At 46.2% G+C, this 27,257-nt stretch overlaps 1 protein-coding gene across 1 annotated transcript; it reads left to right on the forward strand.

Annotated features, from left to right (window-relative positions):
* The first annotated feature begins 1,327 nt into the window (after positions 1-1,327).
* Positions 1,328-26,263, forward strand: psmb4 (proteasome 20S subunit beta 4). The gene is made up of 8 exons (XM_073061087.1): positions 1,328-1,485; positions 10,265-10,471; positions 19,646-19,729; positions 20,587-20,649; positions 22,756-22,837; positions 22,935-23,051; positions 24,281-24,369; positions 26,058-26,263. The coding sequence occupies exons 1-8, from the start codon at positions 1,379-1,381 to the stop codon at positions 26,068-26,070; spliced, it is 762 nt and encodes a 253-aa protein (XP_072917188.1). The 5' UTR covers positions 1,328-1,378; the 3' UTR covers positions 26,071-26,263.
* The last annotated feature ends 994 nt before the right edge of the window (positions 26,264-27,257 follow it).

The following is a 27,257-nucleotide window of genomic DNA, read 5'->3' on the forward strand; positions in this document are numbered from 1 at the left end:
GGTTGTATAAAACTGGTGAGGCCAAATTTGGAGTATTGTGTACAGTTCTGGTCACCTAACTATAGGAAGGATATCGGTAAGATTGAAAGAGTGCAGAGAAGATTTACTAGGATGTTGCTGGATCTTCAGGAGTTGAGTTACAGGGAAAGATTGAACAGGTTAGGACTTTATTCCTTGGAGCGTCGAAGAATGGGGGGTGGGATTTGATAGAGGTTTACAAAATTATGAGGGGTATAGACAGAGTAAATGTGAGTAGGCTCTTTCCACTTAGATTAGGAGAGATAAATATGAGAGGACATGGCTTTAGGGTGAAAGGGGAAAGGTTTAGGGGGAACATTGGGGAGAACTTCTTTACTCAGAGAGTGGTGGGAATGTGGAATGAGCTGCCATCTGACGTGGTAAATGCAGGCTCACTCTTAAGTTTTAAGAATAAATTGGATAGATACATTGAGGGGAGAGGTCTGGAGGGTTATGGACTGGGTGCAGGCCAATGGGACTAGTGGAATAAAGTTTCGGCACAGAGTAGAAGGGTCGAATGGCCTGTTTTCTGTGCTGTAGTGTTTTCTGGTTCTATGGTAAGAGTTTTGTTTCTGCAGGGATTTGTTGCAGACATCAAACAGAACATTGAACATTACAACATTGTGCAGGCCCTTTGGCCCATAAAGTTGTGTCAAACTTTGAACCAACTGTAAGACCCTTCCCACACACATAACCCTCCATGTGCCAAATGCTGGAAACGCTCAGCCAGTCAGAAACAGTCTCTCCACAGCTGCTTGTTAATATTTTAGCACTTTTTGCACTCTGTTTCAGATTTCCAGTTCAGTTTTATTTTCTGACGCTGGGGTGCGTGCAGCGCACTCTTGCGGTGCTGAGAGTTACTACAGGCACAGACTCCCTCCAGTGGGAAATTCCCGGAAAAATCGTACGCTCCCCGGGCTATTCCGCGAAGATGTCGGCGGAAAGGGAAATGCAAGATAAAACTGAAAACCCTCCAACATTTATTGCATATCAAAAGATATTAAAATAATAACGATTAGAAAACAAAAAACTATATATTATAGTTCAGCTGAAATAAGTTAGTATGAAACACACAGGCCCTCCCCCCAGTGTGTCGACCCAATGAGCGGCTGTGGAGTTTGATTGACAGTGACTGTACCACAGATAGACAGGGGGGTTATAAGTTAGATTAAAATAGATAGACAGTAGGTTACAGAGAATAAAAGTGATGTTATGGTGCTATAGACGTTTATGCATTAGTAGTGTAGTTGGTAGAAGGTGTGCGGGTTACTTTATTGTGGTTATCTCGGGGGCATGCAGAGTGTCTCCCCCCTTCCTCCGCTCGGTGCTGTAGCCCGGCTCCTCCCTCACTTGGCAGAAGATGGCGGCGCTGAGCGACCGGTCGGCGGGGATGTGGGCGAATGGGCCGCTACCTGGGCAGTTTTATTCCGTGCCCGGCACAGGCCTGGGTCCCATCAAGCGTACTCTGTGAGTGTAACATCGGTGGTGCTGGGAGGAGTGGGGAGATCCCGCCGGCTGATGGTTGCCCGGGCCTCAATTGCTGTCTCATCGGCTCTGCGCTGGGCGGCGCGGCCTAGGATGGAGGGGACTGCGGGCTCCTCACTTCCCTCCTGCTCTTTCTCCCCCTCCATCCTTTTGCCCTTACTGTTATCCCCCTCTCTTATTATTACCCCCGCTCCCCTCAGCATAGAAACAAACTCTTTAGATCAGCCAACCAAGGTGTCTCTCTTACTTAAGAGTCATTTGGCCCACGTCGGTCTTTCCTACCCATAAACTGTTCCAGATATTCTTTAAATGTTGTTAATATACTTACCTCGACTAGCTCCAGAGACCCAGGTTAAATCCTGATCTGTGGTGTTGCCTATGTGTGGAGTTTGAATGTTCTCCCTCTGACTGATGGGGTTTCCTCCCACATCTCAAAGTCGTACAGCTTGGTCGGTTAGCTGGCTGTGTAAGTTGCACCTAGTGTGTGGCCGAGGCATAGAATCCGAGGGGTTAATGAGAACGTGGGGATGAGTGTGTAGGAATAATGTAAATCGGTGACTAATGGCTGGTGTAGACTCAATGGGCTGAAGGGAACGTTGTGGTACGGTATCCCTTCACCCTGGTCCTAATCCTGGAGCTGCTTTAGTGTACTTCACCCACTGCAGGAACTAGAGCTAATGTGGAGAGAGTGAACAATGAAAGGCTGAGAGGGCAGTCGTGCCTTGGATGGGGATGAACTTGTTCAGCAGCACTCATCTAGAAAGGAGGAATGAAAATGCACCTCATTGCTGGGGGGGGGGGTTCCTGGTGGAGAAACTTTGGGGGAGGGGGAGGGGTCAGGAGGCAAGTTCTTGATGCAGGATACCCTTCTCCAGTAGCTCAGCTTTTTCAGTCTGTTAGTGGCCGCACCGATATAAGTCAACTCCCATCCTCCCCCCTTTTATCTACCATCACTCAGTCTGGTTACCTTATTGTATGTGCTACTTCCCAGCTGGTACTGGCTGAGAGTGATGGTCTCACTGAGACCAGCCACAGTGATGGTCGCTAATTGGTACTGAGAGGCAAACAGATTATGGTTATAAGAGCACTGCAATGAGAAGGGTTTAGTCTCTTTTCCCCAGGATGCTGTATGAATTAAAACCTTTTGGTTGTGAAACGAGTTTGTTTAAACTTGGGTTGATTTACACAGAATGCTACAGCACAGTACAGGCCCTCTGGCCTACAATGTTTTGCCAGACTTTCAGCCTATTTTAAGATAATTTCTAACTCTTCCCTCCTACATAGCCCTCCATTTTTCTATCATCCGTCTGCCTATCTATAAGAGTTTCATCACTGCCCCATAATGTATCTGCCTGTTCCACACACTTGCGTTTCTCTGCAAAAAAAAATCTGACTTCTGACATCTCACCCATACTTTCCTCCAATCACCTTAAAATTAAGCCCTCTTGTATTCACCATTTCTGGCCTCGGGGGGAAGTCTCTAGCTGTCCACTCGATCCATGCCTCTTTTCATTTTGTACATCTCTACCATGTCATCTCTCATCCTCCTTCTCTCCAAGGAAAAAAGCCCTAACTTGTTCAACCTATCCTCATAAATCATGCTTCCTTAACCAGCAGTGACCTGGTAAATCTCCTTTGCACCCTCTCCAAAGCTTTGGCAACCTGTAGAAGTAAGTGGTGTGGCAATGAATACAGTTTTACCACCCTCTGGCTAAATAAATTCCTCTCCATCTCTGTTGTAAAACGATGTCTTTCTATCCTGGGGCTGTGCCCCCTGGTCTTAGATTCTCCCACAACTGGAAACATTTTCTTCCCATGTCCACTCTATCGAGACCTTTCAATATTTGGTATCAATGAGAACCCCCTCCATTTTCGTAACCTATTCTGGATCCTCTCCAACACCAGCAAATTCTTTCTTAGATATGAGGTCTGAAACTGCTCACAGTGCTCCAAGCAGAGGCTTTCCAAACCTCATCGTTACATCTGTGCTCTGATTGTCTGGGACATTGACCGAGCCCTGGTGTCCCTGCACTGTCCAGCAGGAGGTGGAATTGGGGGAGTCTGAGTCCCTCAGGTCTCCAGCAGGGGGCAGTGCTAGAGGTGTCTGAACCACTTTAGTCTACATACGAGATCTAGGTGTTCTTACAACGAGATCTATGTGTTCTTGTACATCAGTCAATGAAAGCAAGCATGCAGGTACAGCAGGCAGTGAAGAAAGCTAATGGTATGCTGGCCTTTATAACAAGAGGAATTGAGTATAGGTGTAAAGAGGTCCTTCTGCAGCTGTACAGGGCCCTGGTGAGACCCCACCTAGAGTATTGTGTGCAGTTTTGGTCTACAAATTTGAGGAAGGATATTCTTGCTATTGAGGGAGTGCAGCGTAGGTTCACAAGGTTAATTCCCGGAATGGCGGGACTGTCATATGTTGAAAGATTGGAGCGACTGGACTTGTATACACTGGAATTTAGAAGGATTAGAGGGGATCTGATTGAAACATATAAGATTATTAAGGGATTGGACACGCTGGAGGCAGGAAGCATGTTCCTGCTGATGGGTGAGTCCAAAACTAGAGGCCACAGTTTAAGAATAAGGGGTAGGCCATTGAGAACAGAGATGTCGAAAAACCTTTTCACCCAGAGAGTGGTGGATACGTGGAATGCTCTGCCCCAGAAGGCAGTGGAGGCCAAGTCTCTGGATGCATTCAAGAGAGAGTTAGATAGAGCTCTTATAGATAGCGGGGTCAAGGGATATGGGGAGAGGGCAGGAACGGGGTACTGATTGTGTATGATCAGCCATGATCACAGTGAATGGTGGTGCTGGCTAGAAGGGCCGAAGGGCCTACTCCTGCACCTACTGTCCATTGTCTATTGAGCCACCGTGATGAGTTTGATGGTGTATCTGAACCCTGGAGTCCCTGAAGGGTCTTGGTCCGAAACGTCACTCTTTATTCCTTTCCATAAATGCCTGACCTACTGCATTCCTCCAGTATTTTGTGTGTACTTCTCTGAGTTTCCAGCAACTGCAGAATCTCTTGTGTTCCTGAAATATGTCAGGAATTGTCCTGTTATCCTTGCACTGGGGTGTCTGTGCTGTGACGCCCAACAGATTGGCCTTTTACCCAGCAGGAAGTGAGCAGGGATAACCTGGCAATGTACAGCAGATAGTGGTGCGGTCAGGGAGTCTGTCTGACATCCCTACACTGTCCAATACCCCAGAGAAAGGGGCCCAGATGGCCTGGCATTGTACGTTGGTTAGTGGTGTGTTCGAGCACCGGATTCCTCACACAGCCCAGTCCAGTTGAAGGTCTTGAGAACTTCAGCGGTCATCATGGGAGTGTAGCAGTCAGCACCATCGCTTTGCAGTGCCAGTGATCGGAGTTCATTTCCTGCTGCTATCTGTAACGAGCTTGTACGTTCTTCCCATGACTGCATGGGATTCCTCTAGGTGCTCTGGTTTCCTCCCGCGTTCTAAAGATGTATGGCTAGGGTTAGTTAGTTGTGCGCGTGTTATCTTAACGCCAGAAGTGTGGCAACACTTGCGGACTGCCCCCAGCTCGTATTCAGACTGTTGGTCATTGATGCAAAACGTCGCATTTCACTCGATGTTTCGATGTACGTGTGACAAATAAAGCTAATCTGTATAAAACTAACCTTCATTTCCAGGAGGGAACAGTGTTGGGAGATGGAATCCTGGTGTTCCTGCACCCTGTAATGGGTGAGGGTGCGATCTCTGCTCTGTTGACCCCACCCTGTCCAGTGGGAATCTGAGCTCTGATGTCCTTTCTGTGAGCAGCAAGAGAGGCTTGCAGACTTTAAAACGGGTAGTCAGAACTGCCCAACGCATCGCCGGCACCAGCCCACCCACCATCAGGAACGTATGTACAGAAAGGTGGCAGAACAGGGCCAGTAACATCATGAAGGATCAAATCCACCCTGTGTTCATGGACTGTTTGTCCCACTCCCTTAAGGGAGGAGGCTATGTAGCATCCACACCAGGACCAGCTAGTTATTTTCCTCAAGCAGTAAGGCTGGTCAGCAGCACCCACTAACCCACCCACTTTATAATTTCCTGTCAGGATGTTCAGATACCCTTGTGCCTAGCATCACTTTATGGACATATAATCAATCTATGTCTATAAGCTATCTTATATATTTATATTTATTGTGTGTGTTTATTCTTGTTCTTTTTGTGCGCTGCGTTGAATCTGAAGTAACAATCTTGAAACATTGGGGTGTCAGATTTGGGATGTCAGCACTGTCCTGACAGGTTGTGCTGGGTGACTGCTGTCTCAGCACTGGCCAGCAGGTGGTGCTGCGAGCTGCCTCGTCCCTGACACCCTCTACTGACCAGCAAGGGCAGCGCTGGAGGTCTTAACCTGTGTGTTCCTGCAGTGGCCAGCAGGTGGTGTTGCTGAGCTGCCTCGTCCCTGACACCCTCCACTGACCAGCAAGGGCAGCGCTGGAGGTCTCAACCTGTGTGTTCCTGCAGTGGCCAGCAGGTGGTGCTGCCTGGGACATCTGAGTCTGGATGGCCCTCCACTGAGCAGCTAGGGGATTTGGAGGGAGCATGAGTGAAGTCAGACTGCCTGGATGGTCTGAAGCCCAGGGCATGGGGCTAGCAATCCCATCCAATTTAAAAACCCAGTGCTACAGAAAAGATGTTATCCTTCAGAGAGGAAGGATCTTCGAGATGGGCTATACCTGGAAACAACTTGAAAGACTTGCCCAAGACACAGGACTCTGATGAGCTGCTGTTAGAGACCTATGCCCCAGTAGGGGTTATGGGTTAAATGAGTGTGTGAGCATAGCCTGATATCTCACTCTCCTCACGCTCCTCCCTCTCCCACAAGTGAGATTAGCTTTATTGTACATCAAAACATTACAGTGAAATGTTTTGCATCAATGACTGAGGATGTTCTGGGGGCAGTCCGCAAGTGTCTCCATACTTCGGTGCCAACGTTGTATGCCCACAACTTACTTACCCTAACTGATACATCTTTGGACTGTGGGAGGAACCGGGAACACTGGGAAGAAAACCTTGGATCATGGGGAGAATGTACAAGTTCCTTACAGGCAACCTCTGTCCTGCTGACAGAAGACTATTGAAAGTGAGTCCATAGGGTGTGGGATCAGTCAGAGTTGAGGTCAAGAGCTTGATGGTTTCAGGGTAACTGTTACTGAAACTGGTGGTGTAGGACCTAAGGTTTGTGAACCTCCTGCCTGATGGTAGTAGAGACAAGTGGGCATGAATTGGATGGAAGGATATGGACACTGTGAGCAGAAGGACTGGTTTAGTTAGGTGTTTAATCACTAGTTAGTTTGTGACATTGTCTGACTCTCCAGGACTTATCCACTTTGCAGCTACATCTTCTGTGAATTTTTTATCTTCAATAATTACATCCTGATCAAGCTTCTCAGCCAACTGTTTATTCTCCTTCATAGATGCTGCCTGACCTGCTGAGTTCCTCAGGCATTTTGGGTGTGTTACTCTTGATTTACAGCCTTTGTAGAATCATTTGTGTTCAATTTAATTTGTTAAATTGTTGGTCTGTGACCTGGAATGAGAGGCCATCTAAGTAATCTTTCTGCCCCCTTTTGAATATTCCTAGTGCCTGGAAAGGTATTTAAATCAAAGGGAGATGAAGACCCAGATTTGGTAATGGTCTCTCAGTTTTTAGGAACGTGAACACTTGAATTTGAAGCAGACAGATTGTCCTTGAATCCAGTTGTTTCCTGGATGTTGATGAGTGAAGGAATCTAGTAATGTGGAGGCCCCTCCAATGTGGAAGTTGCACCCCAGCTGTCTACGTGATAGGCAGGGCAGGGCAGGGCAGTATGATACGGAGAGCGAGCTGTTGCCCATGCAGCAGGCACTCGCTCTCCACGCGGATGATGAACCCAAAGGAACGGCAGAGGCTGATACAGATTGGCACCAGTGGCGTGGCAGGAGTTGCCAGTCAGCGTTGAACTCAGTTGAGCCTTAGGGGTGCCAGCTCCTGATTTTCCCTTGGGGTTTGCTCCTGAAGCCTTCCCCATGAGTGTGTATATTTGCAAGATCAAAGATTTCCTTTTACATGAGCCGCCAACCACAGCTGACGAGACCCGTCTGCCCGAAGCGACTAGTTTTAAGCTGACAGTAACCTCCTTTTGCCCCTTCTCCTGTCAGTAGAAGTGGTTCCGCCAGGCCTAGTATCTAAGCCACACATGAAGGCCAGGAGCTGGATTTGGTTGTCAGAGGCTATTTGAAACGCGTACTGCACTGCACTGCACCCATTTTATAGGCAGTGAGGACTCATCCCCACTACCCCCCACCCCAACTGACTATAACAACTTCTTTTATTCATTTACGGGATGTAGGCCTTGCCAACCAAGCCAGCATTTATTGCCCACCCCAGTTGTCCCTCAGAAGGTGGTGATGAGCTGCCTTCCTGAACCTCTGCAGTCCCTGAGGTGTAGGTACACCCACAGTGGAGGGAATTCCATGATTTTGACCCAGTGACAATGAACGAACGGTGATCTGTTTCCAAGTCAGGATGGGGAGCGACTTGGAGGGGGATTTCCAAGCGGTGGTGTTCCCAGGTATCTGCTGTTCTCGTCCTTCCAGGTGGTAGTGGTTGTGGGTCTGGAAGGTGCTGCCTTAGGAACTTTGTGTTGTTGCAGTGTATCTTGTAGACAGTACACACTGCTGCAACTGTTCATCGATGGTGGAAGGGGTACCAAACTAGTGGATTGCCTGGTACTGGATGGTGCCGAGCTTCTTGAGTGTTGATGGAGCTGCACTCATCCAGGCGAGTGGCGAGTATTCCATTACACTCCTGAGCTGAGCCTTGTCGATGGTGGACAGGCTTTGGGGAGTCAGGAGGTGAGTTACACACCACAGGATTCGTACCCTTTGACCTGCTCTGGTAACCACGGTGTTTATATGGCCAGACCAGTTCAGTTTCCTGTCAATGGTAACCCCAGGATGTTGATAGTAGGGGATTCAGTGATGGTGATGCCGCTGAATGTTAAGGGACGATGGTTAGAGTCTCTCGTGTTGGAGACGGTCATTGCCTGGCACTTGTGTGGCTCGAATGTTACTTGTCAGCCCAGGCCTGGATATTGTCCAGGTTCTGCTGCATTTGGGTACGAACTGCTTCTTTACCTGAGAAGTCACGAATGGTGCAGAACATGCTGAAGATGGTTGGTCCTAGGACACTTCCCTGAGGAACTCCTGCAGTGATGTCCTGAGGATGGGATGATTGACCTCTAACCACCTAAGGAACCAAACAGTTAGATGGACTCTTTCTCAGTGTCATCCCATTCAGGCCAATCCTTGTCCCTACAGAGCTAACAAGCCACTCGCCTATATCAAACCTAGCTTTTTGTTAATCAGGATTAGCTATTATTTTAAGTTAATTGATTTATTATTGTCTTTTGTACCGAGGTACAGTGAGGAACTTAGTTTTGCAGGCTGCGTTGAGGTCATGCAAATGCAGAATAGTGTTACAGTTACAGAGAAAGTGCAGTGTGGGCCGTGACAAAGAAGATTGTGACACCCACCTTGCTGTACTAGGGCACAGTTTAATAGTCTTGTAACTGCAGGGGAGTGGCTGTCCTTGAGCCTCTGGTACATACTTTCAGACTGTTATATCTTCTTCCCAGTAGGAGGGGTGAGATGAGAGAATGTCTGGGTGGGTAGGGTCTTTGATTCTGCCAACTGCTTTGCTGAGGCAGTGAGAAGTGTAGACAGAGTCCATGGAGGGGAGGGGAGGCTGGTTCCCATGGTGTGCTGAGCTGCGTCCACTGTTTCTTGCCGTCTCAGACAGAGTAGTTGCCGTGGTGCATTTGGAAGGACGAGTCAGAATGAACCAGCTGCAGAATATCTAGTGTTCCAGGAAAGTAAAACCAGTCTCCAGCTTCCTGCTGTTTAACACACAATTCTCAGTGAAAGTAAAACCACAGTGACCACAGAATGACAGGGTTGTTTCAGTCTCACTTGGCATTATGGGTAAATGCAGTCTCCATTATTGCCACTAAGCAACCAGCTTACACAAAATAGTGGAGGAACTCTGCAAGTCAGGCAGCGTCTGTGGAGGGGAATAAACAGATGACATTTCAGGCTGAGACGTGTGTGTGTTCAAGATTTTCAGCATCTGCAGAATCTGTTGTGTTTATGAACTGCAGAGTAAAATGTGCTGGACAACACTCTGGGTTGCACAAAGGCTTTTAGGTCAGTGGTCTGTATCAGGGCTGGATAATGTGTGAAATTTGATATCATAATTGGAGCCACACTATCTAGCAGTGACATTGATCAATATTTCTTCACCAAATGTGGAAATTGGAAAACATTGACAAGACTATTTGTGGGGTTGAGGTATTAAAGCAGAGGTTGGTTAATGGAGTTACCACATTTGTCTTGATTTCTTCAGAAGGGTTAGATTTATTTGTCACATGTACATCAAAACGTACAGTGAAATGTGTTGTTTGTGTCAGCAACCAACACGGTCCAACCACGTGCAGCACCAACATAGCAGGCCCACAACTTACTAAGCCTAACCTGTACATCTTTTGGAATGTGGGAGGAAACCAGAGCACCTGGAGGAAACCTACGTGATCATGGGGGGGTGGGGGGAGGATACAAACTCCATTTTGACAGCAGTGGGCACTGTAAACCATTTGCACTAACAGCTAAGCTACTGTACTGTTTTTAATGGAACATGCAAAGAGGCCTGCGATAGTCTCCCTGATCCTAATGCAACCCTGTTTGTTTTTTGTTCCAGGAGCCCCATGGTGACAGGTACCTCAGTGCTTGGGGTAAAGTTTGACGGTGGGGTGATCATTGCGGCTGACATGCTTGGCTCGTACGGGTCCTTGGCACGCTTCCGGAACATACCTAGGCTGATGAAAGTGAATGACAGCACAGTACTGGGGGCCTCGGGTGACTATGCTGACTACCAGCACCTCAAGCAGGCTATCGAGCAGATGATGTAAGTGAAGAGTGCAATGTTTCATTGTATCAGCTCCTCCAGTAGCAGAATACCAATAATGCAGCAACAATGGGCTATTTGCAGTGTGTAGCTGTGGAATTCCAGCATCTGCAGAATCTCTTGTGTTGATAATGGGTTACCTTATCATTGTCGAGTTCATTAACTTTGTCTCAAATTCACTAGGTCCATCTCCAACACCTCTCTTCACTTTCTCAATCTCTCTGGTGACATATTCAATAAATCCAGAGAATTTAAAGAGATTAGATTTAAAGGTTTTTAAAGGTGAGCTTTATTTGTTGTGTTTATGTTGAAACATAACATTGACATGTTGCCATGCTTCATAATGCCAAAGGCTTTTAGTGAAATTTTTGGAGTGACCTTCTTGCATTTCCTTTGGCCTCCACAGAAAAGCTTTCCTTTCTCTCATCCGCCTTAAAGCAGTGTCTCTGGCAGCTGATGGGCCAGCATTCGAGCTACGTGGCCTGACTGGTGTAATTGGGACTGCATCAGGATGGTGTAGATACTGGGCTTGCCTGGCTTGGAATGTACCTCAGTATCAAGGATTCTGCCTTGCCACTTAATGTTGAGGAGCTTTCTGAGGCAGACTGTGTGGAAATGGTTCAGTTTCTTGACATGCTCTTGGTACACTGTCCATGTTTCACAGGTGTAAAGCAGAGTGGGAAGTACTACAGCCCTATACACATTCAGCTTAATCTGTAGACTTGTGCCTGTTCTGTTCCAGGTGTTGCTATAAAGTCTGCCGAAGGCTACATTTGCTTGGGCAATCCTGGGGTTTACTACATCATCAATGATGATGTTCTGGTGTGATGCCAAGAAACATGAACCTGTTCACTGCGTTGAGACTTTGACTGTTGATTGTGATGTGATTTCCCTGGAAATTCAATCTTGGTGTTGATGGTAAGCCCAAAGTTGGTACCTGCATCAGAAAACTTGTTGACACAGCGCTGAATATCATCAGCATTAAGGGCACAGTCATAAGCAAAAAGGAAGCCTTTGATGATATTTATCATAACTTTAGTTTTTGGAGCCTCCTGAGGTTGAACAGTTTCCCATCAGTGCAGAATCTGATGCCGATGCCCACATCACCATCTCTGAAGGTATCAGTCAACTTGGCAGAAAACATCAGATTGAATAGTAGGCAACACGAGTGAATCTGCAGATGCTGGAAATAAAAACACAAAATGCTGGCAGAATTCAGCAGGCCAGACAGCATCTATGGGAGGAGGTGGTGACGACATTTTGGGCCGAAACCCTTCATCAGGAGTGAAGTAACATGGGATGGTCGAGGGGGGATAAGAAGTGGGGGGAGGGATGAAATAGAGAGCTGGGAAGTGATAGGCTGAAGGGAAATGGGCTAGGGGGAAGGTGGAGAATTATGGGAAATAAAAGAGAAAGAAAGGTAGGGCTGGGGGGAGATTATAGTGAGGGGGGAAAGAGAAAGAGAACCAGACTAAAATTATAGATAGGGATGGGGTAAGGGGGGGCAGGGGTATCAGTGGAGGTCTGTGAGTTGAATGTTCATGCCGGCAGGTAGGAGGCTGGAGATAAGGTATTGCTCCATCAACCTGCGTGTGGCCTGATTGAATAGTGTTGTGCCAAGACACAGGGTCAGAGGCAGGGAAGGGCTTGGATGTCTCACTGTAGTCCTGAACTCTAGCTTGCATGCTACCATGGAATTCCAGCACCATGGTGAGGAATTTCCTAGGGCATTCCACAGACCGTCTCCGCTAACAGTGTCGAAGGCCTCAGACAGGTCAACATACAGGTCAGCGTTTTGCTCCTGACATTTCTCTTACAGCTGCCTTGCAGCAAGCACCATGTCAATAGTCCCGGAATCCACACTGGCTGTCTGGTAGGAGTCCCTGGTCAAGGTGTGATGTGAGATGGTTGAGAAGAAGCGTGATGAAGATCATACCTGCGATCGACAGCCAGGACATTCCGCAACAGTTGTCGCAAAACCAGCAGCACTGGTTTTCCTTTTTGGTTGTACAGGTGGCTGATGGATGAGTCTTTAAACTCCCATGGAATCGACTCACTGCCACATGAGTTGGAAGAGCTGATGGAGCTTTTCTGTTAGCACTGTCCCACCTTCCTTGTAGGACACAGCCGGTATTGTGTCTGATCCAAGCGATTTGGTCTCTAAAGAGCTGATGTATCGCTTTCTGGGTCTTGCTAAGGTCAGTGGAACATCCAGTGCTTCATTGACAGGCAATCAATGGCTTCGTCATTTATAGATGAAGGACAATTCAAAACAGTGTTAAAGTGCTCAGCTCCACCTGTGAAGAATTTTCTTTGTCCATGATCAGCGTCCTTTCCATCAGCACTAAGGAGAGGAGATAATCCTGATGATGTGGGGCCATAGACTTTTCTTTTAGTGCAGTATAGAAGTTCTTTAAATCATACCTATCTGCATGTGCCTGGATCAGCTTTATTGCTCAGCCAGGAATCCTGCATCTGGTGCAGCTTGTGTATACAGTTCTCCATATGTTATTGAAGGCATTCTTCCCTGAGGTGAAGTCGGGGTTGCTAAGGAGAGCTTTGTGGAGACTGTTCCTCATCCAGCAGTTTTTGATGTCAACTCAGGTTTTCATCAAATCAGTCCTTGTGCTTTCTGGTAGCAAGCCCCAGAATCTCTGTAGCAGTGTAACAGCTCAGCTCACGAAGGGTTGACCAAGCAGTTTTTACATTTTGATTGTCCGGAGGGTGGAGTCAAAATGGTCTTCCAGAGTGTCAACAAAAGATTGCTTCATGCTGCTGCTTTACAGCTTGGAGATGTTCAGTGACTTTGGGGCTTTCTTTCCTTGTCAGCGTCTCCTGGGCTGAATACGGATGTTCAGTTTAGAAACGATGAGATGCATCTGCCTCTCTTCCTGACGATGATGATGTTAATTAGATGCCAGTGATGATGAAGCTTTGAAGTTCTGTTACGGTGGGAAGGCGAAAGATGGTGTCGGTGATCTACAATTTATGTTCGGTACGTCTGGAGTAGTCGATACTGTTGCAGTGGTCAGCGGTGACTCCATCCCAGAAGGTGTTGTCAGAACCTACTCTTGTGTTAAACTCAGCGAGGATGGTAAAGCTTGTCTGCTTTGGGAACAGTGGCAATAACTGTTAGCACTGGGAAGAATTTGTCATCTGGTTGGTCATGGTTGGGATGTAAGCGCTGATGGTGACATGTTTCCTACCATGTGGCATGGGGGGGGGGGCGGGGGAGCCGGATTCATGGTCATGAGCTGGTCATTCACACCCTTTGGAGGTCCAGCAAGCTTACCACAGATCTTTGACTTCACTGCAAATCCAACCCTTGTTTCATGTTGGTCTTGATTTCCTCTGCAAAGAACGTGCATCCGGCGCGCCTTTCACAAAGTTTGCCCTCTCCTGCAAGCCAGATCTCAAAGAAGGTTCCAATATCAATATCATATCGGGTTAACTCTCTCCCATTAGAGATTTCCCCTCTGAGGTCTGTCAGCATCAACTCTGTCCAACAGCATGCGCACATTCCACACACTGAGGGTAAAAGAAATAATCCTTAATGTTCTCTTAGTATTTTGACCTCTGTGATAGGGTCCCTGCCAGCCGTGGTAAACTGGCCTAGGAATAAATGGATCAGGCAATGTTCAGGACACATTTACTAGCCCCTTCCTCATACCGTGTAGGTGAGCAGTGCATTCCTGAGAAGAGCTGTTCAGTCACTCGAGCCGCTGCTGAAAGCTGCTCGATGTCAGTGGGTAACACCAGTTGGCCTGAGCCACCAGTGTGCAGGTTTGTGGCTGTGGTCAGCAGTGTACCCACACCTGCCGCTTTGTCTCCAGCCTGTCACCACAGGACAGGTTAGTTTGGGATGGGAAGGTTGGATGACGAGAGTGACTTGTGCAAAGTGAGAAAGAGTTGCACAGCATCAACCTCACTCACTTGTCTGTATCTGATGACAAGACAGCTGGAGACGGAGTCAGATGTACTGGCTGCGCATGGCGTCCATAGAGCTCTTAAGTGCTCCACAGCATCTTGCTGTGTTCTCCTTCCAGCTTGTTGAGCCAAACTAGTGGTTTCCTCCACGATGTCTGCTGGGTCTGATCTTTGCTAGCTTGGGTAGGCAAGCCCAAACTCATTGAGGGTTTAAGACCAGTCAGTTTCCCTCACCTGGTTTATTTTGCTCGTCAAAGTGGTTTACCATGGTGTTGTCATTGCTAGCAAGCGGCTACTTGGAACCAATGGTGAGAGCTGAGTGTCAGGTGGGGACCAAAGGTGGACGAGCTACTCCCAGGGGAGCACGGCGTGCTACTGAGTCAGAGGTGCTCCTCCTCTCTGCCACCCCATACACTTGCTGCCAGGATCACTCTCATCGTGACTCCTCGTCCCCTCGTCCCTTGCCACCAGTTCCCCATCCAGGCATATATCCCTTCAACTGTGCAAAGTGCTACACCTCACCACCATTCAGGGTCCTGAACAGTCCTCCTCGTGCGTCAGATGTGAATTTATTGGGGCCATTTATTCAGTTCAGTTCAGTTTCAGTTTATTGTCATTTAGAAACCACAAATGCAATGCAGTTAAAAAATGAAACAACGTTCCTCCAGAATGATATCACAAAAGCACACGACAAAACAGATTACACCAGAAAATCCACATAACGTTTGGCAATCCCCAAATCCAGAGTCCGGAGAGGCTGCTGCGTATTAATATCGTGCTACCATCTTAGCGCATTCCCCAGAAAGGAACTCCAAATTCACCAGACAAAACAAGAATACCCAGACAGACCCAAGTCAGGAGACCAACTCTACCACCCAACAAACCAAAAACTAAAACTACAAGACCTACATAAACCACATAGTTACATATAGGTATAGTTACAACAGTGCAGACAATACCATAACTGATTTTAAAAAAAACAGACCATGGGCACAGTAAAAATAGACCAAAGATGTTAAAAGACTATAAGTCCAAAAGAAACCACCACACAGTTTCCACAAGTCCTCAGGGTCCCGATAGACTCGTCATCCCACGCAGGCGGCAGAAGGGAATACCCCTGCTATGGACTTCCATGGCATCGCCGGACTCAGCCTCGCAGACGCAGCACACAGTGAAAGCGCCCTGACTGCAGCGGACTCCGAGTCTGTCGAGCCTCTGACCATCCCCTCCGGCACAGCCTCTCTGAGCATCATCCTCTGCCGAGCGCACTACGACGCCCCTGCCACCAGCAATGCGACCCAGAGGACTGGGGTCCTGTTCTTCTCAGCAGAGACCCGGACCTCACAACAGCAGCAGCAATGAAGAAGGCCTTCCTGGAGATTTCCAGACGTTCCTCTGTGCTCCCATGTCCATTTTTCATCAGATTAGGATTGTGCACGACACCCCGCTTAACAAATAACAGATATCAACTCCGGAGAGGCTGCTGCAGACTGTGTCGCACCGCCATCTTGCTTTGGTATTCGGTATTACATCTAGTACTCCCGATGCGGACTCCTCTATATTGATGAGACCTAACGCAGATTGGGAATCACTTCATCAAGCACCTTCATTCTGTCCCCCATACAGCCAGGATCTCCTGATGACCATCCATCTTAATTCAGTTTCCTAGTTCGTGGACTCATCGACGCCATTTTAAGGCTAAACACGGATTCCTTATATTCCATCTTGGTAGTCTTCAACCACTGGCATCAACATTGATCTGGTAATCACTCCACTCTGTCTGCTACCCCTATTCTCTCCCCCCCTCACCCCAACCCTTTGTTTTGCTTACCCTTCTGGCTTCTACCCTTTCTCTTTCCTCTCCCCTACACTCCCGACCTCCCCATCACCCACACCTTCTTCCCTCCTTCCCTTTATTCCACTGTTCATTATCATCTCCTGTCAGATTTCATCTTTGGCACTTTGTCACATCCTCCTGTCAGGTCCCAGCGTCTTGTATCATCCCCGTTCTCCCCACCTTCCCCCTCTCTCCCTCCCGGATTCACCTATCACCAACTTCTGCTTCTCCTGTTCTCTACCACCTTATTCTGGCTCATTCCAGTCCTGATGCAGGGTTTCGGCCCAAATGTCAACCGTTCATTTGATGCTGCCTGACTGCTGAGGTCCTCTAGCATTTTGTGTGTTGACCCTATTGCTTTTGGTGGGAATGGTTAAAAGTTTTGGACTTTCTCTCCAATCACAATAGTTAGCAACTGGGACTTTATCTGACCACTCTCAGCTTCTTACTGGGAAAGTCACCCTAGTTTTGAGAGAATTGGTTGTCGTTGCTGTACATTGATAAGATTTCAAAAGTAGACTCTGTAGACTGTTTGCTATTTTATGGTTTTGAAATGGACAAGTGTGTCCAGCTCTGCAGTGAGTAGCTAATATATTGGTGGCATCCGTCGGTCTCGAGAGACCATGGATCTGTGCCTGGAGTTTCCAGGGCGCAGGCCTGGGCAGGGTTGTATGGGAGACCGGCAGTTGCCCAAGCTGCAGGACTTCCCCTCTCCACACCACCGATGTTGTCCAAGGGAAGGGCACTAGGACCCAAGCAGCTTGGTGCTGGTGTCGTCGCAGAGCAATGTGTTGTTAAAGTGCCTTGCTCAAGGACACAAACATGTTGCCTCAGCTGAGGCTCGAACCAGTAACCTTCAGGTTACTAGTCTGATGCCTTGCCCACTAGGCCACACGCCAACACTAATATAACCCCACAATAAAAAGTGGAGGTAGCTTGAAAAAGAAAGAATATCAAGAGAGTCAGTATTTGCTGGAAAGCTTGGGGAACATGCACAAAGTGCTGGAGGAACTCAGCAGGTCAGGCTGCATTGATAGAGGGGAATAAACAGTTGATATTTTGGGCTGAGATCCTTCATCAAGACTGAAAGCCAGAACAAGATGAGGACTACGAGCTGGTAGGTGATGAAGGGAAGGGGAGGGTGTGAAGTGAGAAGCTGCTGGGAGCTGATCGGTGATGGAGGTAAAGGGCTGAGGAGAGTGGAGCGGAGAATGGACCATGGAAGAAAAGGACTGGAGGGAGGTGATGAGCAGTTAATGATCTGGCCAAGACCCTTCATCAGGACTGGAAAGGAAGGAGGTAGAAGCTAGAATAAGAAGGTGGAAAGAGAAGAGAAAGAGTACAAGATGACAAGATAGATGAGGGAAAAGATTATGGACTGGTTAGCCTTGCATTATAGAACAGTAGAGAACAGGGACGAAGTAGCCATTTTATTAGGTACACCTATATATCTGCTCAAATGTAAATATCTAATCAGCCAATCATGTGGCAGCAACTCAATGAAGAAAAGCATGCAGACACGGTCAGGAGGTTCAGTTGTTGTTCAGACCAAACATCAGATTGGGGAAGTGACTTTGGCCATGGAATGATCGTTGGTACCAGAAGGGGTGGTTTGAGTATCTCAAATGACTGATCTCCTGGGATTTTCACACGCAACAGTCTCTGGAGCTTACAGAAAATGGTGGGAAAAACAAAAATCATCCAGTGACCGGTGGTTCTGTGGACAAAAACACCTTGTTAATAAGAGGGGTTTAGAAGAGAATGGCCAGACTGCTTCAAGCTGCCAGGGAGGCAACAGTAACTTAAGTAGCGACATGTTACAATAGTGTTGTGTAGAAGAGCGTCTCTAAATGTACAACATGAAGAACCTTGAAGTGGAAGGGTTACAGAAGCAGAAGATGTTGGTGTACCCAATAGGCGGGCCTAATAAAGTGGCCACTGAGTGTATATTTACACGTCTTGCTACCGGATTAGTTAAATTCCACTACTAAATATAGGTATTAATATAGATACTAAAAATAGAGCCATGGTTAGCGTGACCATTAGCACAATGCTGTTACAGCTCGAGACGTTCCAGAGTTCGGAGTTCAATTCTGGGGTCTCTGTACATTCTTCCCGTGAACATATGTGTTTTCCCCGGGTGCTCTTGTTGTCTCCTTCAGTTCAAAGATGCATTGATTATTAGGTTCACAAACAAGATAAAATCTGCAGATGCTGGGAAACCAGAGCAACACACACAAAATGCTGGAGGAACTCAAAAGGCCAGGTAGCATCAATGGAAAAAAAAGTAGTCGATGTTTCGGGTCGAGACCCTTCAGCGGGACTGGGGGAGAAAGGATGAGGAGTAGATCTAAAATCTACTCCTTTTAAATTTACTAAATTTTTTAGTGCCTGGCCTGAGTTCCTCTAGCATTTTGTGTGTATTGCTCAGTTAGTAGGTTAATTGGTCATTGTAAATTGTCCTGTGATTGGGCTAGGGTTAAATCGGTGGGTTGCTGGACAGTGAGGTTCGTTAGGCTGGAAGGGCCTGTTCTGCGCTGTATCTCTGAATAAATAAAATAAAAAAGTAAATAAAAGAGCCAATAATTTAGATGTATTTTATTTTGTGGGAGTTTGCTGTGCACAAGCTGTCTGTCTCATCTCCCATATTACAACAATGACCTTGCTATATAAGTGCAGACAAAACAGTCTGCAGATGTTGGAAATTGGAAAACGCTGGAAACCGTCAACAGGTCAAGTAGCGTCTACAGAGAGAGGGAACAGTTTACAGTTCAGAGCAGGATGCATGAAGGGTCTTTAACTTAAACATTAACTGGTCCATAGATGCTGCCTGATCTGCTGTGCGTTTCCAGCATTCTCTGTTTCTGTTACCACAGAACTGCAAGTACACGCAGTCCCTGGGTTAGAAAAGGGTTCAGTTCATGAAGTCTACCCCCCAATCAATTTTAGTTCTCCCAAAGTCAGAAATGTCTATTTTCTATATAACACTCTGCATTCTTTTGCGATTCTTTTATTTCACAGAATTTCTTGTACATTTGTCATTTTAATCAGTTATTATTAACACTATTACTGTCTTTAAAAATTCTTCACAGATTTATGGGAGAGTTTACATAAAGCTGGATTTCCCCGTAAGTTATATGTTCCATAATCCAGGAAATCCCTGTACCTTGTTCCAAACCTTATGGACATCATATCCATGATGATGGAGAGGAAGAATGACAGTTCAGTTTAAGTTTCTGTACTGTAGATGGTACAGTACTGGAGACTGTACTTTCTCCAGGGATTGGTTAAGGTAGTATTTAAGATGGGGGATATCTGAGGGATATTAAGAGGTTCACATGAAGTGTAAATGTAAGTAGGGCACAGATGAGCCAAATGGCAAGTTTTAATGCTCTCCATTTGTTCCAAAGGATCGACGAAGAATTACTTGGCGATGGTCATGGTTATAGTCCAAAAGCAATCCATTCCTGGTTGACCAGAGTCATGTATAACAGGTGAGCTTTATTTGTCACGTGTAGTGATGTACGTGGTTTGCATCTATGACCAATGCAGGCCCAGGATACGCCGGGGACAGCCTGCAAGTGTGACCATGCTTCCGGCACCAACACCTCACTAACCATAATCTGTGCATCTTTGTAACATGGGAGAAAACCCACGCAGTCAGAGTGAAAACATGCAAGCTCCTTACAGTCAAAGGTGGGAATTGAACCGCAGTCAGTAATCACTGCACTGTAATAGTGTTGCACTACCCACTGTGCTATCATACTACTACAGTGATGGTAAGCACTGAGATCCCATTCCAGCATGTTAGTCCATGGCCTCCTACTGGCACGATGAGGCCATTCTCAGGTTGGAGGTGCAACACCTTGTATTCCATCTGGGTAACCTCCAACCCAATGGCATAAACATCGATTTCCCTTAACTTACAGTAATTTTCCCCCTCCCTCTTCCTCCTCCTTCCATTCCCCACTCTGGCTGCCCTCTTACCTCTTCTCATCACCAGCCGATCATCTCCTCTGGTGCCCTTTTCCCTTTCTTCATGGTCCACTCTCCTATCAGATTTTTTTCTCCAGCCCTTTACCTTTTCCACCTTTCAACTCCCTGCTTCCTTCATCCTCCCCCACCCACCTGGCTTCACTTATCACTTTCTAGTTTTTATTCCTTGCCCTTCCTCATTCTGGCTTCTTCCCTCTTCCTTTCCAGTCCTGATGAAAGGTGTCTGCTCCAAACGTCAACTGTTTATTCATTTCCAGATATGCTGCCTCCAGCATCTTGTGTGTGTTGCTCTGAATTTCCATGTTATGAGCATTCCCATGCTCCATGGCTCAAACCTTTCTCTCTTTTCCCCCAGGAGGAGCAAGATGAATCCTCTGTGGAACACAGTGGTCATCGGTGGAATAAACAACAACGAGAGGTAGGCTGCTGAACCGGGAACGAGGAGGGGTGGGAGCCAGATGTTGATTTGTGTCTGGTCCCTTGGATGAAAGGGAAAATTCTTACTATTGGCTATAGAGCAGAGAGAGCTGTGAACGAGATGTGCATACCACTTCATCAACCACATCAGAACTGCAGGTATCCCAGGACTTGCACAACCTCTCTTCCCTGGTGGACTGAGAGAGCCAGATGATTTTCAGGACGGCCTCTCGTGGTCAGGAGGTTCCAGGTAGCTGGAGTGCACTAGGCAATCACAAGCATGAGCAGACTGCCGGAGCACGGTGACTGATCGGGTGTTCCAAGAGTGGAGGGTAAAGTCCTCACCAGGGCCAACTCGTGTGTTTAAATCCAGTCTGGAACCTGTAAACCATGAGAGGCCATCCTGAAAATCAGCTGGTCCATCAGGGAAGGAAAGGAAATCCTGTTCTGCCAAGTAAGCTCTGTGCTACTTGTGGTTCTGATGTGCTTGATGAAATATTTTGCATGTCTCATTCACAGCTCTGTCTACTCCTCAACCAAAATGTTGTGAGGCGGTTAGCATGATGCTACTTTAATAATTAAGTGTAAGAAGTTTGTAACATTCTCCCTGTGACCATATGGGTTTCCTCCCATGTTCCAAAGATGTATGGGTTTGTAGATTAATTGGTCACATAGCTGTAATTAGGCAGTGCTGGCTGTATTGAGACCTTTCCCTTCTGTCTAAGGAAGCAATACTATACTAGTTTAAACCCCAATTCAATAAACCGCACAACAGTCCCTTTGAAGGTTCTCAGCCCAAAATGTCAACTGTTTATTCCCCTCCATAGATTCTGCCTGACTTTCCTTCAGCATTTTGTGCACGTGTTTTAAATCAGCCGCACTGCAGACAATGCAGTGTCTCCCTCTCCTTGGGGTTAGGGTAAGAAGGTTGGGGCTGGAACCGTGGTGACTGTTGCCCCCATCACAGCTTCAGACTGTTGGTCGATGACGCAAACAGCATGTTTTGGTGTTTCAATGTACACGTGACAGATAAAGCTTAATCTGTAAGTGCTGGGAAACCAGACTGGTATAGGTAGGTGCTTGATGGTCAGGAAGATGGCGATGGGCCAAAGGGTCTGTTCCTGTGCTGGCAGACTGCACGGACTCAACCATCGCCTCAAACAGTAAAGCAGCCTCTGATCTTCAAGCAAGTTCATGGTGGGTCTTGACTGAATACATCAAAGGTTGCTGTGTTTCCCTTTAGAAAGTCGTGTAGGCTCCACTGTTCTTGATATCTGGAAAGACATAGATTTGACTCACTAGTGTTGGGCTTCAGAAACCAGTGACACCGGGTGGTGATTGATAAAGCACCACTGGTCACCAGATTACAACTGGTTGTTGAAAGGGACTGGGGAGTCCATTTGCAGGATTCCTTAAAGGTTAAGTTGGTAGTAAGGAAGGCTTTCATTTTAAAAGAACTAGAATACAAAAGCAAGGATGTATGGCTGAGGTTTTATAAGGCATTGGTCAGACTGCACTTGGAGTATTGTGAGCAGCGTTGGGTCCCTTATTTAAGAAAAAATGTGCTGGCATTGGAGAGGGTCCAGAGGAGGTTCACAAGAATGATTCCTGGAATGAAAGGGTTAATGTAAGCAGAGTGTTTGGCTCTGGACATGAACTTGCTGGAGTTTAGAAGAAAGGTGGGGGGATTTTCATTAAAACATACTGAATATTGAAAGGTTTAGATATAGTAAATGTGGAGAAGATGTTAGTAGGAGAATCTCAGCCCAGAAGGTCCAGCCTCAGACTAGAAGGATGTCTATTTAGTACAGAGATAGGAAGAATTTCTTCAGTCATAGGGTGATGAATTTGTGGAATTCATTGTCAAAGACAGCTGTGGCAGCCAAGTCATTGGGTATATTTAAAGTGAAAGGTTCTTGATTAGTAATGGTGTGGAAGGTTATGGGAAGAAGGCAGGAGAATGGGGTTGAGAGAGATAATAAATCAGCCAGGATCAAATGGTGGAGTAGACTTGATGGGCCAAATGGCCTTGTTCTGTTTTTATGTCTTATATGGTGTTGTGAAATGGGTAAATAACAGAGATTAAAACCCTGCCCAACATTTGCAGCTTTCTGGGTTACGTAGACAAGCTCGGTGTTGCCTATGAGGCTTCGACAGTGGCAACTGGTTTCGGCGCCTACCTCGCACAGGTGAGTCACCACAACCTTCAGGGCTGAGTGCCATTTCTCCACAGTTTTGTTTCTTCCCTCTTGCCCTTGTACTGATGGTTTTGGTTTTCGCCCACAGCCCCTGATGAGGGAAGCCACTGAAAGCCAAGCTGTCATTTCCAAAGATGAAGCTCGCCAGCTGATCGAGCGCTGCTTGAAGGTCCTTTATTACCGGGATGCGCGGTCTTATAACCGGGTAAGCAAAGCTGGCCTGAGCCTGGATTAACACAAGCTCTGAGGCAGGTGGACAAAGACACAGGAGACTGCAGATGCTGGAATTGAAGCAACATACAAGATGCTGGAGGAACTCTGCAAGTCAGGAAACAGTAATGGAGAGAAATGGCCTGTTTATGTTTTGGGTTGAGGCCTCAAATGCTATTTATTTTTCTCCATAGATGCTACCTGACCTGCTTAGTTCCTTCTGTACTTTATGCTGCTGCAGACAGAGGAACAAGTAGCCTTAACACTATAAATCACCAATAATTTGTCCAGGTCCAGCCATGGGGACGCTATAGCCAAGAAAACACCTTTGTACTTCCTCAAGAGGGTAAGGAAATTTACATGCCTCCATTGACCTGAATCAATTTTTAAAGATGCATCATAGAAAACATCAATATCCAGGTCCATCACAGCTTGTTTTGGCAGCCTGTCTTCTCGAGGCTGCAAGGAATTTCGGAAGATTTTGAAGGCAGGTTCAGTGATGATATTTCAAAGTCATTTGCATTACAGATGAAGCGTCTCTGCCTGTAACGCCCGTAGCTGTTGGCTAACCTGCTGAGTTCCTGCAGCATTTTGTGTTTGTTGCTCTGGATGGATGGATGGGGGAAGTTTGGAAGCATAAGGGCCAAACACAGGAAAATGGGACAAGCTTTGGTGGGCTCCTTGGTCAGCATGAACAAGTTGGGCCAAAGGGCCAGTATCTGTGCTGTCTGACTAATAATAACATAACAGGATTAATGAAAATGAATGGCTGATATACAACACGAATTTGGTGGGCTCCGGGTCCTGTTTGTGTTGTATCTTGGTAACCATCACACTGCTCGCCAGTAAGTGCAGTGATGGGAAAAAGCAATTGCAGTGAGTGGGATTGGAGACATTTACGTGTGTGTGTGTGTGTGTGTCCTTTAAAACTTTTTAACATGTGTATCCTTGTCATTGATACCCCTATCATGGCAAAGAAGATTCTGACCGTCATATTTTTATACATTTCTGTCGGGTCTTCCCTCAACCTCCAACACTCCAGAGAAAAATACAAATTTGTCCAAACTCTCCCTATAACTAAAACTCTCTAATTCATGCAATGATCTGAGGAAACGTCATTTATATCTTCCTGATTTTTTAAAAATATGTTTTTAAAAGGAGACCAAGTCTTTGCTCATTGTAGTGCTGTTGTAATTCTTAACACGTTTGCTGTTTGCCTCACAGTACCAGTTAGCGACAGTCACTGCAGCCGGCGTGGAAATCGAAGGACCGCTCTCGGCTGACACCAACTGGGAAATAGCACATATGATAAGGTACATATGAGTGATGGTAGATAAAAGGGGGGTGGAGGTTGCTTTGGCTGTTGAGAGACTGAGAAAGCAGAGCTACTGGACACGGGTATACTGTGGCAAGAACTTGTCTTCTGATCCCCCACCCAAAGTCTCTCCTGCAGGAACACCCCAGCAATGTGGCACATTTTCATTCCTCTTTTCTAGAAGAGTGCAGTGAATGAACTTAACCTCATCCAGGACGCGACGGTGTTCTCAGTGAGCTCCTACTCACCCATTTTCATTGTTCACTCTCCATGTTTCTCCATGGGTAATGTGCACTAAAGTAACTCCTGGAAAAGGACCAGGGTGTTCAGAACCTGAAGTCATGGAGGGGTACAGCACCATTTAGCCCATTGAGTGTATGTTACCTCAGTCACCCATTTACACTAATCCTACACATACTGGGGTCAGAATAAGAAAGATGGGGCCAGAGACTGGCAACTTTTTGCATGCAGCTCTGAAGGGAACCATCAAATATTCCCATCTAGGATTACTACAGCAGAACTCTATGGTCACAGCCGCAGGTAGTTCAGTATGCAACAGTTTTTTTCAAAAGATATACCATGCTAATCTTTCCCACATCCCCATCAACTACAACATCCAACCCCCAAACTTTACTCCTCACCCACATACTCGTGCAACTTACAGCAGGCCTGCGTGTACCAACCCACCAACCAGCATGTGCTTGGAATGTTGGAATATGGATTCCAATGCTTAAATCCAAGGTACTTTTCGAAGTCAGGAACGAGGCACAAAACCTTTGTCTTCACAGTTGTTTTATTAAGAGTTGATAGAACAAAGGAAATAGGAGCAGGAGCTCATAGCAGAAGGCTCACAGACATGGTGCTGTTTTGTGCTAGGCTATTTTATATTCAGAGATAAGGGAAAATTAAATTCCAATCTACAGATAACAATTAACCAATTAGAAAATACTTATTCAATACTGCAGTAGAAATGAACCAATGAGGACTCATACACTTAATGCAGAACAAAGAAGCTTCCAGAGCATTCCAGAATTATACTCTGCATAGCCACTAGAAACTTAAAAGTATTATATTTATATAAGAACTACTGTACTTGAGATATAAGCAGATAAATAATTGTTAAACTACAAAGAAAATGATGAAGAGTTGGATCGAGAGCAACCGGAGGAAAGGCACTGGTCACAGGGAGCCATGCAAACTCCGCATACGGACAGCACCAGAGGTCAGGGTTCACAGCTGCTCCAGAGCCTGGTGATGGTGTTTTCATCACGTGATCCTGAACCATCCTGAGCGGGAAGCACATCGGCCATTCTCAGATTCAGATTCATTTGTTTCAAGTCAAGTCACTTTTTATTGTCATTTTGATCATAACTGCTGGTACAGTACACAGTAAAAACGAGACCTTAGCATGTGCTGGGATCCACACATTCTGACAGCAGCGTAGAATGTTCACAATGTTCGGCACAGCTGAAACAAAACAACAACAGCTTTCCTGCCTTCCATCCCCTCACTCAGACACACACAATCCTCCAAGCTCAGGGCAGGCGGGACTCTCTATCCCCTCCCCTTTAATATAATGTAACAAAAACTAATAGAGATGGTTAGAAGTAACGTTTGTGATTGCCAGTTCTCTGCTCTGTGCGTCTTCACATTGCTGTCCAATGACTTAAACTCTTTCTATTTCAGTGGGTTTGAGTAGAAGAGCTCAGTGTCCAGAGCAGGACTGGTGAATCAACAGCAGCAGAACCTTCCCACGGAGGACTCGAAAAGCCATTGCTTGTTTGCTGTTGTATCGCTTGGATTTGTTCCATTGTGTTTATTTCAGTGTATATGTTTTATAATGGGCTGGGGTGGGCAGAGATAAGTAACAAAAAATAAAATATTGTACTCGAGGACTGGCATTTCCCTTGCATACTTCGTTCTCTTGGGACGTTTTTCTGAGGGACAACTGAATCGAAAAACCTGTTCCACAAAGGTACTGTGCTCTTGTAGCTCTGTGGACTGGAACTCAGTATACTTGCCTAATTGAATCAGGTTTATTATTACTGACATGTGTGATGAAATTTGGTGTTTTGCGGTAGCAGTGTAGTGCAAGAATGAAAACTTACTGAGAAAATAGCTGGGATTTTCTTCGCGTATTTGGGACACTATGCTGCTTAATTGGTGGGGGGGGGGGACTGTAGCCAAATAGTTTCTAACTAGCGTCAGTCGTGTGCACTTGTGTGGCTGTTTGACACTACATTGTGCTTAGAATTAACAGTTTTTAAATATTGCCAGTTGCGTGTGTTTGTGTTCAAGAACCAGTGGTTTTTGTCACTGATGGCGGGAAATAAGCGGTTTCGAGCATTAAGGGTTGGAGGTGCGAGAAAAGGCTAGGAGTGAAAATGAAACTGTTTCACTACTTCAAGTTAGGAACCACGAATAATTTGAAGGCATCGACATTTTGGATGTTACAGAGAAAATGAAAATTTGGAGGATGCAACAGTTTCTAACTAGCGCCAGTTGTGTGCAATTGTATGGCTGTTAGACACTACACCATGCTTAAGACTAAGTCTTTGAATGGCATCATTTGTGTATTAGTCATTTGGGCTAACCAATGCCGAATTAAAAAGTAGTGATTCTTGACGTGTTTTCATGCAGGCACAGGGAGTCTGCACTAATTTTGTTCATTCGTTCATTTACTGTGTAAAAGTATTAGGCACATACGTATAGCTATGTCTTTCCAATTACCAAATAACACTTATACTACTGAGCTAATACAGAGCTAAAAACTCTAATTCCTGTTTCCAACAACCTTCCTATTTTAACCCATACATAGTACTGTGCAAAAGCCTTAAGCACCCTAGTTATATATTTGTGCTTCAGACATTTGCACAATACAATGTA

The sequence above is a fragment of the Hemitrygon akajei genome, chromosome 11, assembly GCF_048418815.1.
Source record: "Hemitrygon akajei chromosome 11, sHemAka1.3, whole genome shotgun sequence".
In the NCBI taxonomy this organism is placed as follows: domain Eukaryota; kingdom Metazoa; phylum Chordata; class Chondrichthyes; order Myliobatiformes; family Dasyatidae; genus Hemitrygon; species Hemitrygon akajei.

What these genes read in the sequence shown, in the direction of transcription:
- psmb4 (XM_073061087.1), top strand. Translation starts at nt 1,379, where the DNA reads ATGGCGGCGCTGAGCGACCGGTCGGCGGGGATGTGGGCGAATGGGCCG. An exon ending in CAGGCTATCGAGCAGATGAT is followed by an intron (nt 10,472 to 19,645) that starts GTAAGTGAAGAG and finishes TTTGTTCCAAAG; the next exon opens with GATCGACGAAGAATTACTTG. An exon ending in ACCAGAGTCATGTATAACAG is followed by an intron (nt 19,730 to 20,586) that starts GTGAGCTTTATT and finishes CTTTTCCCCCAG; the next exon opens with GAGGAGCAAGATGAATCCTC.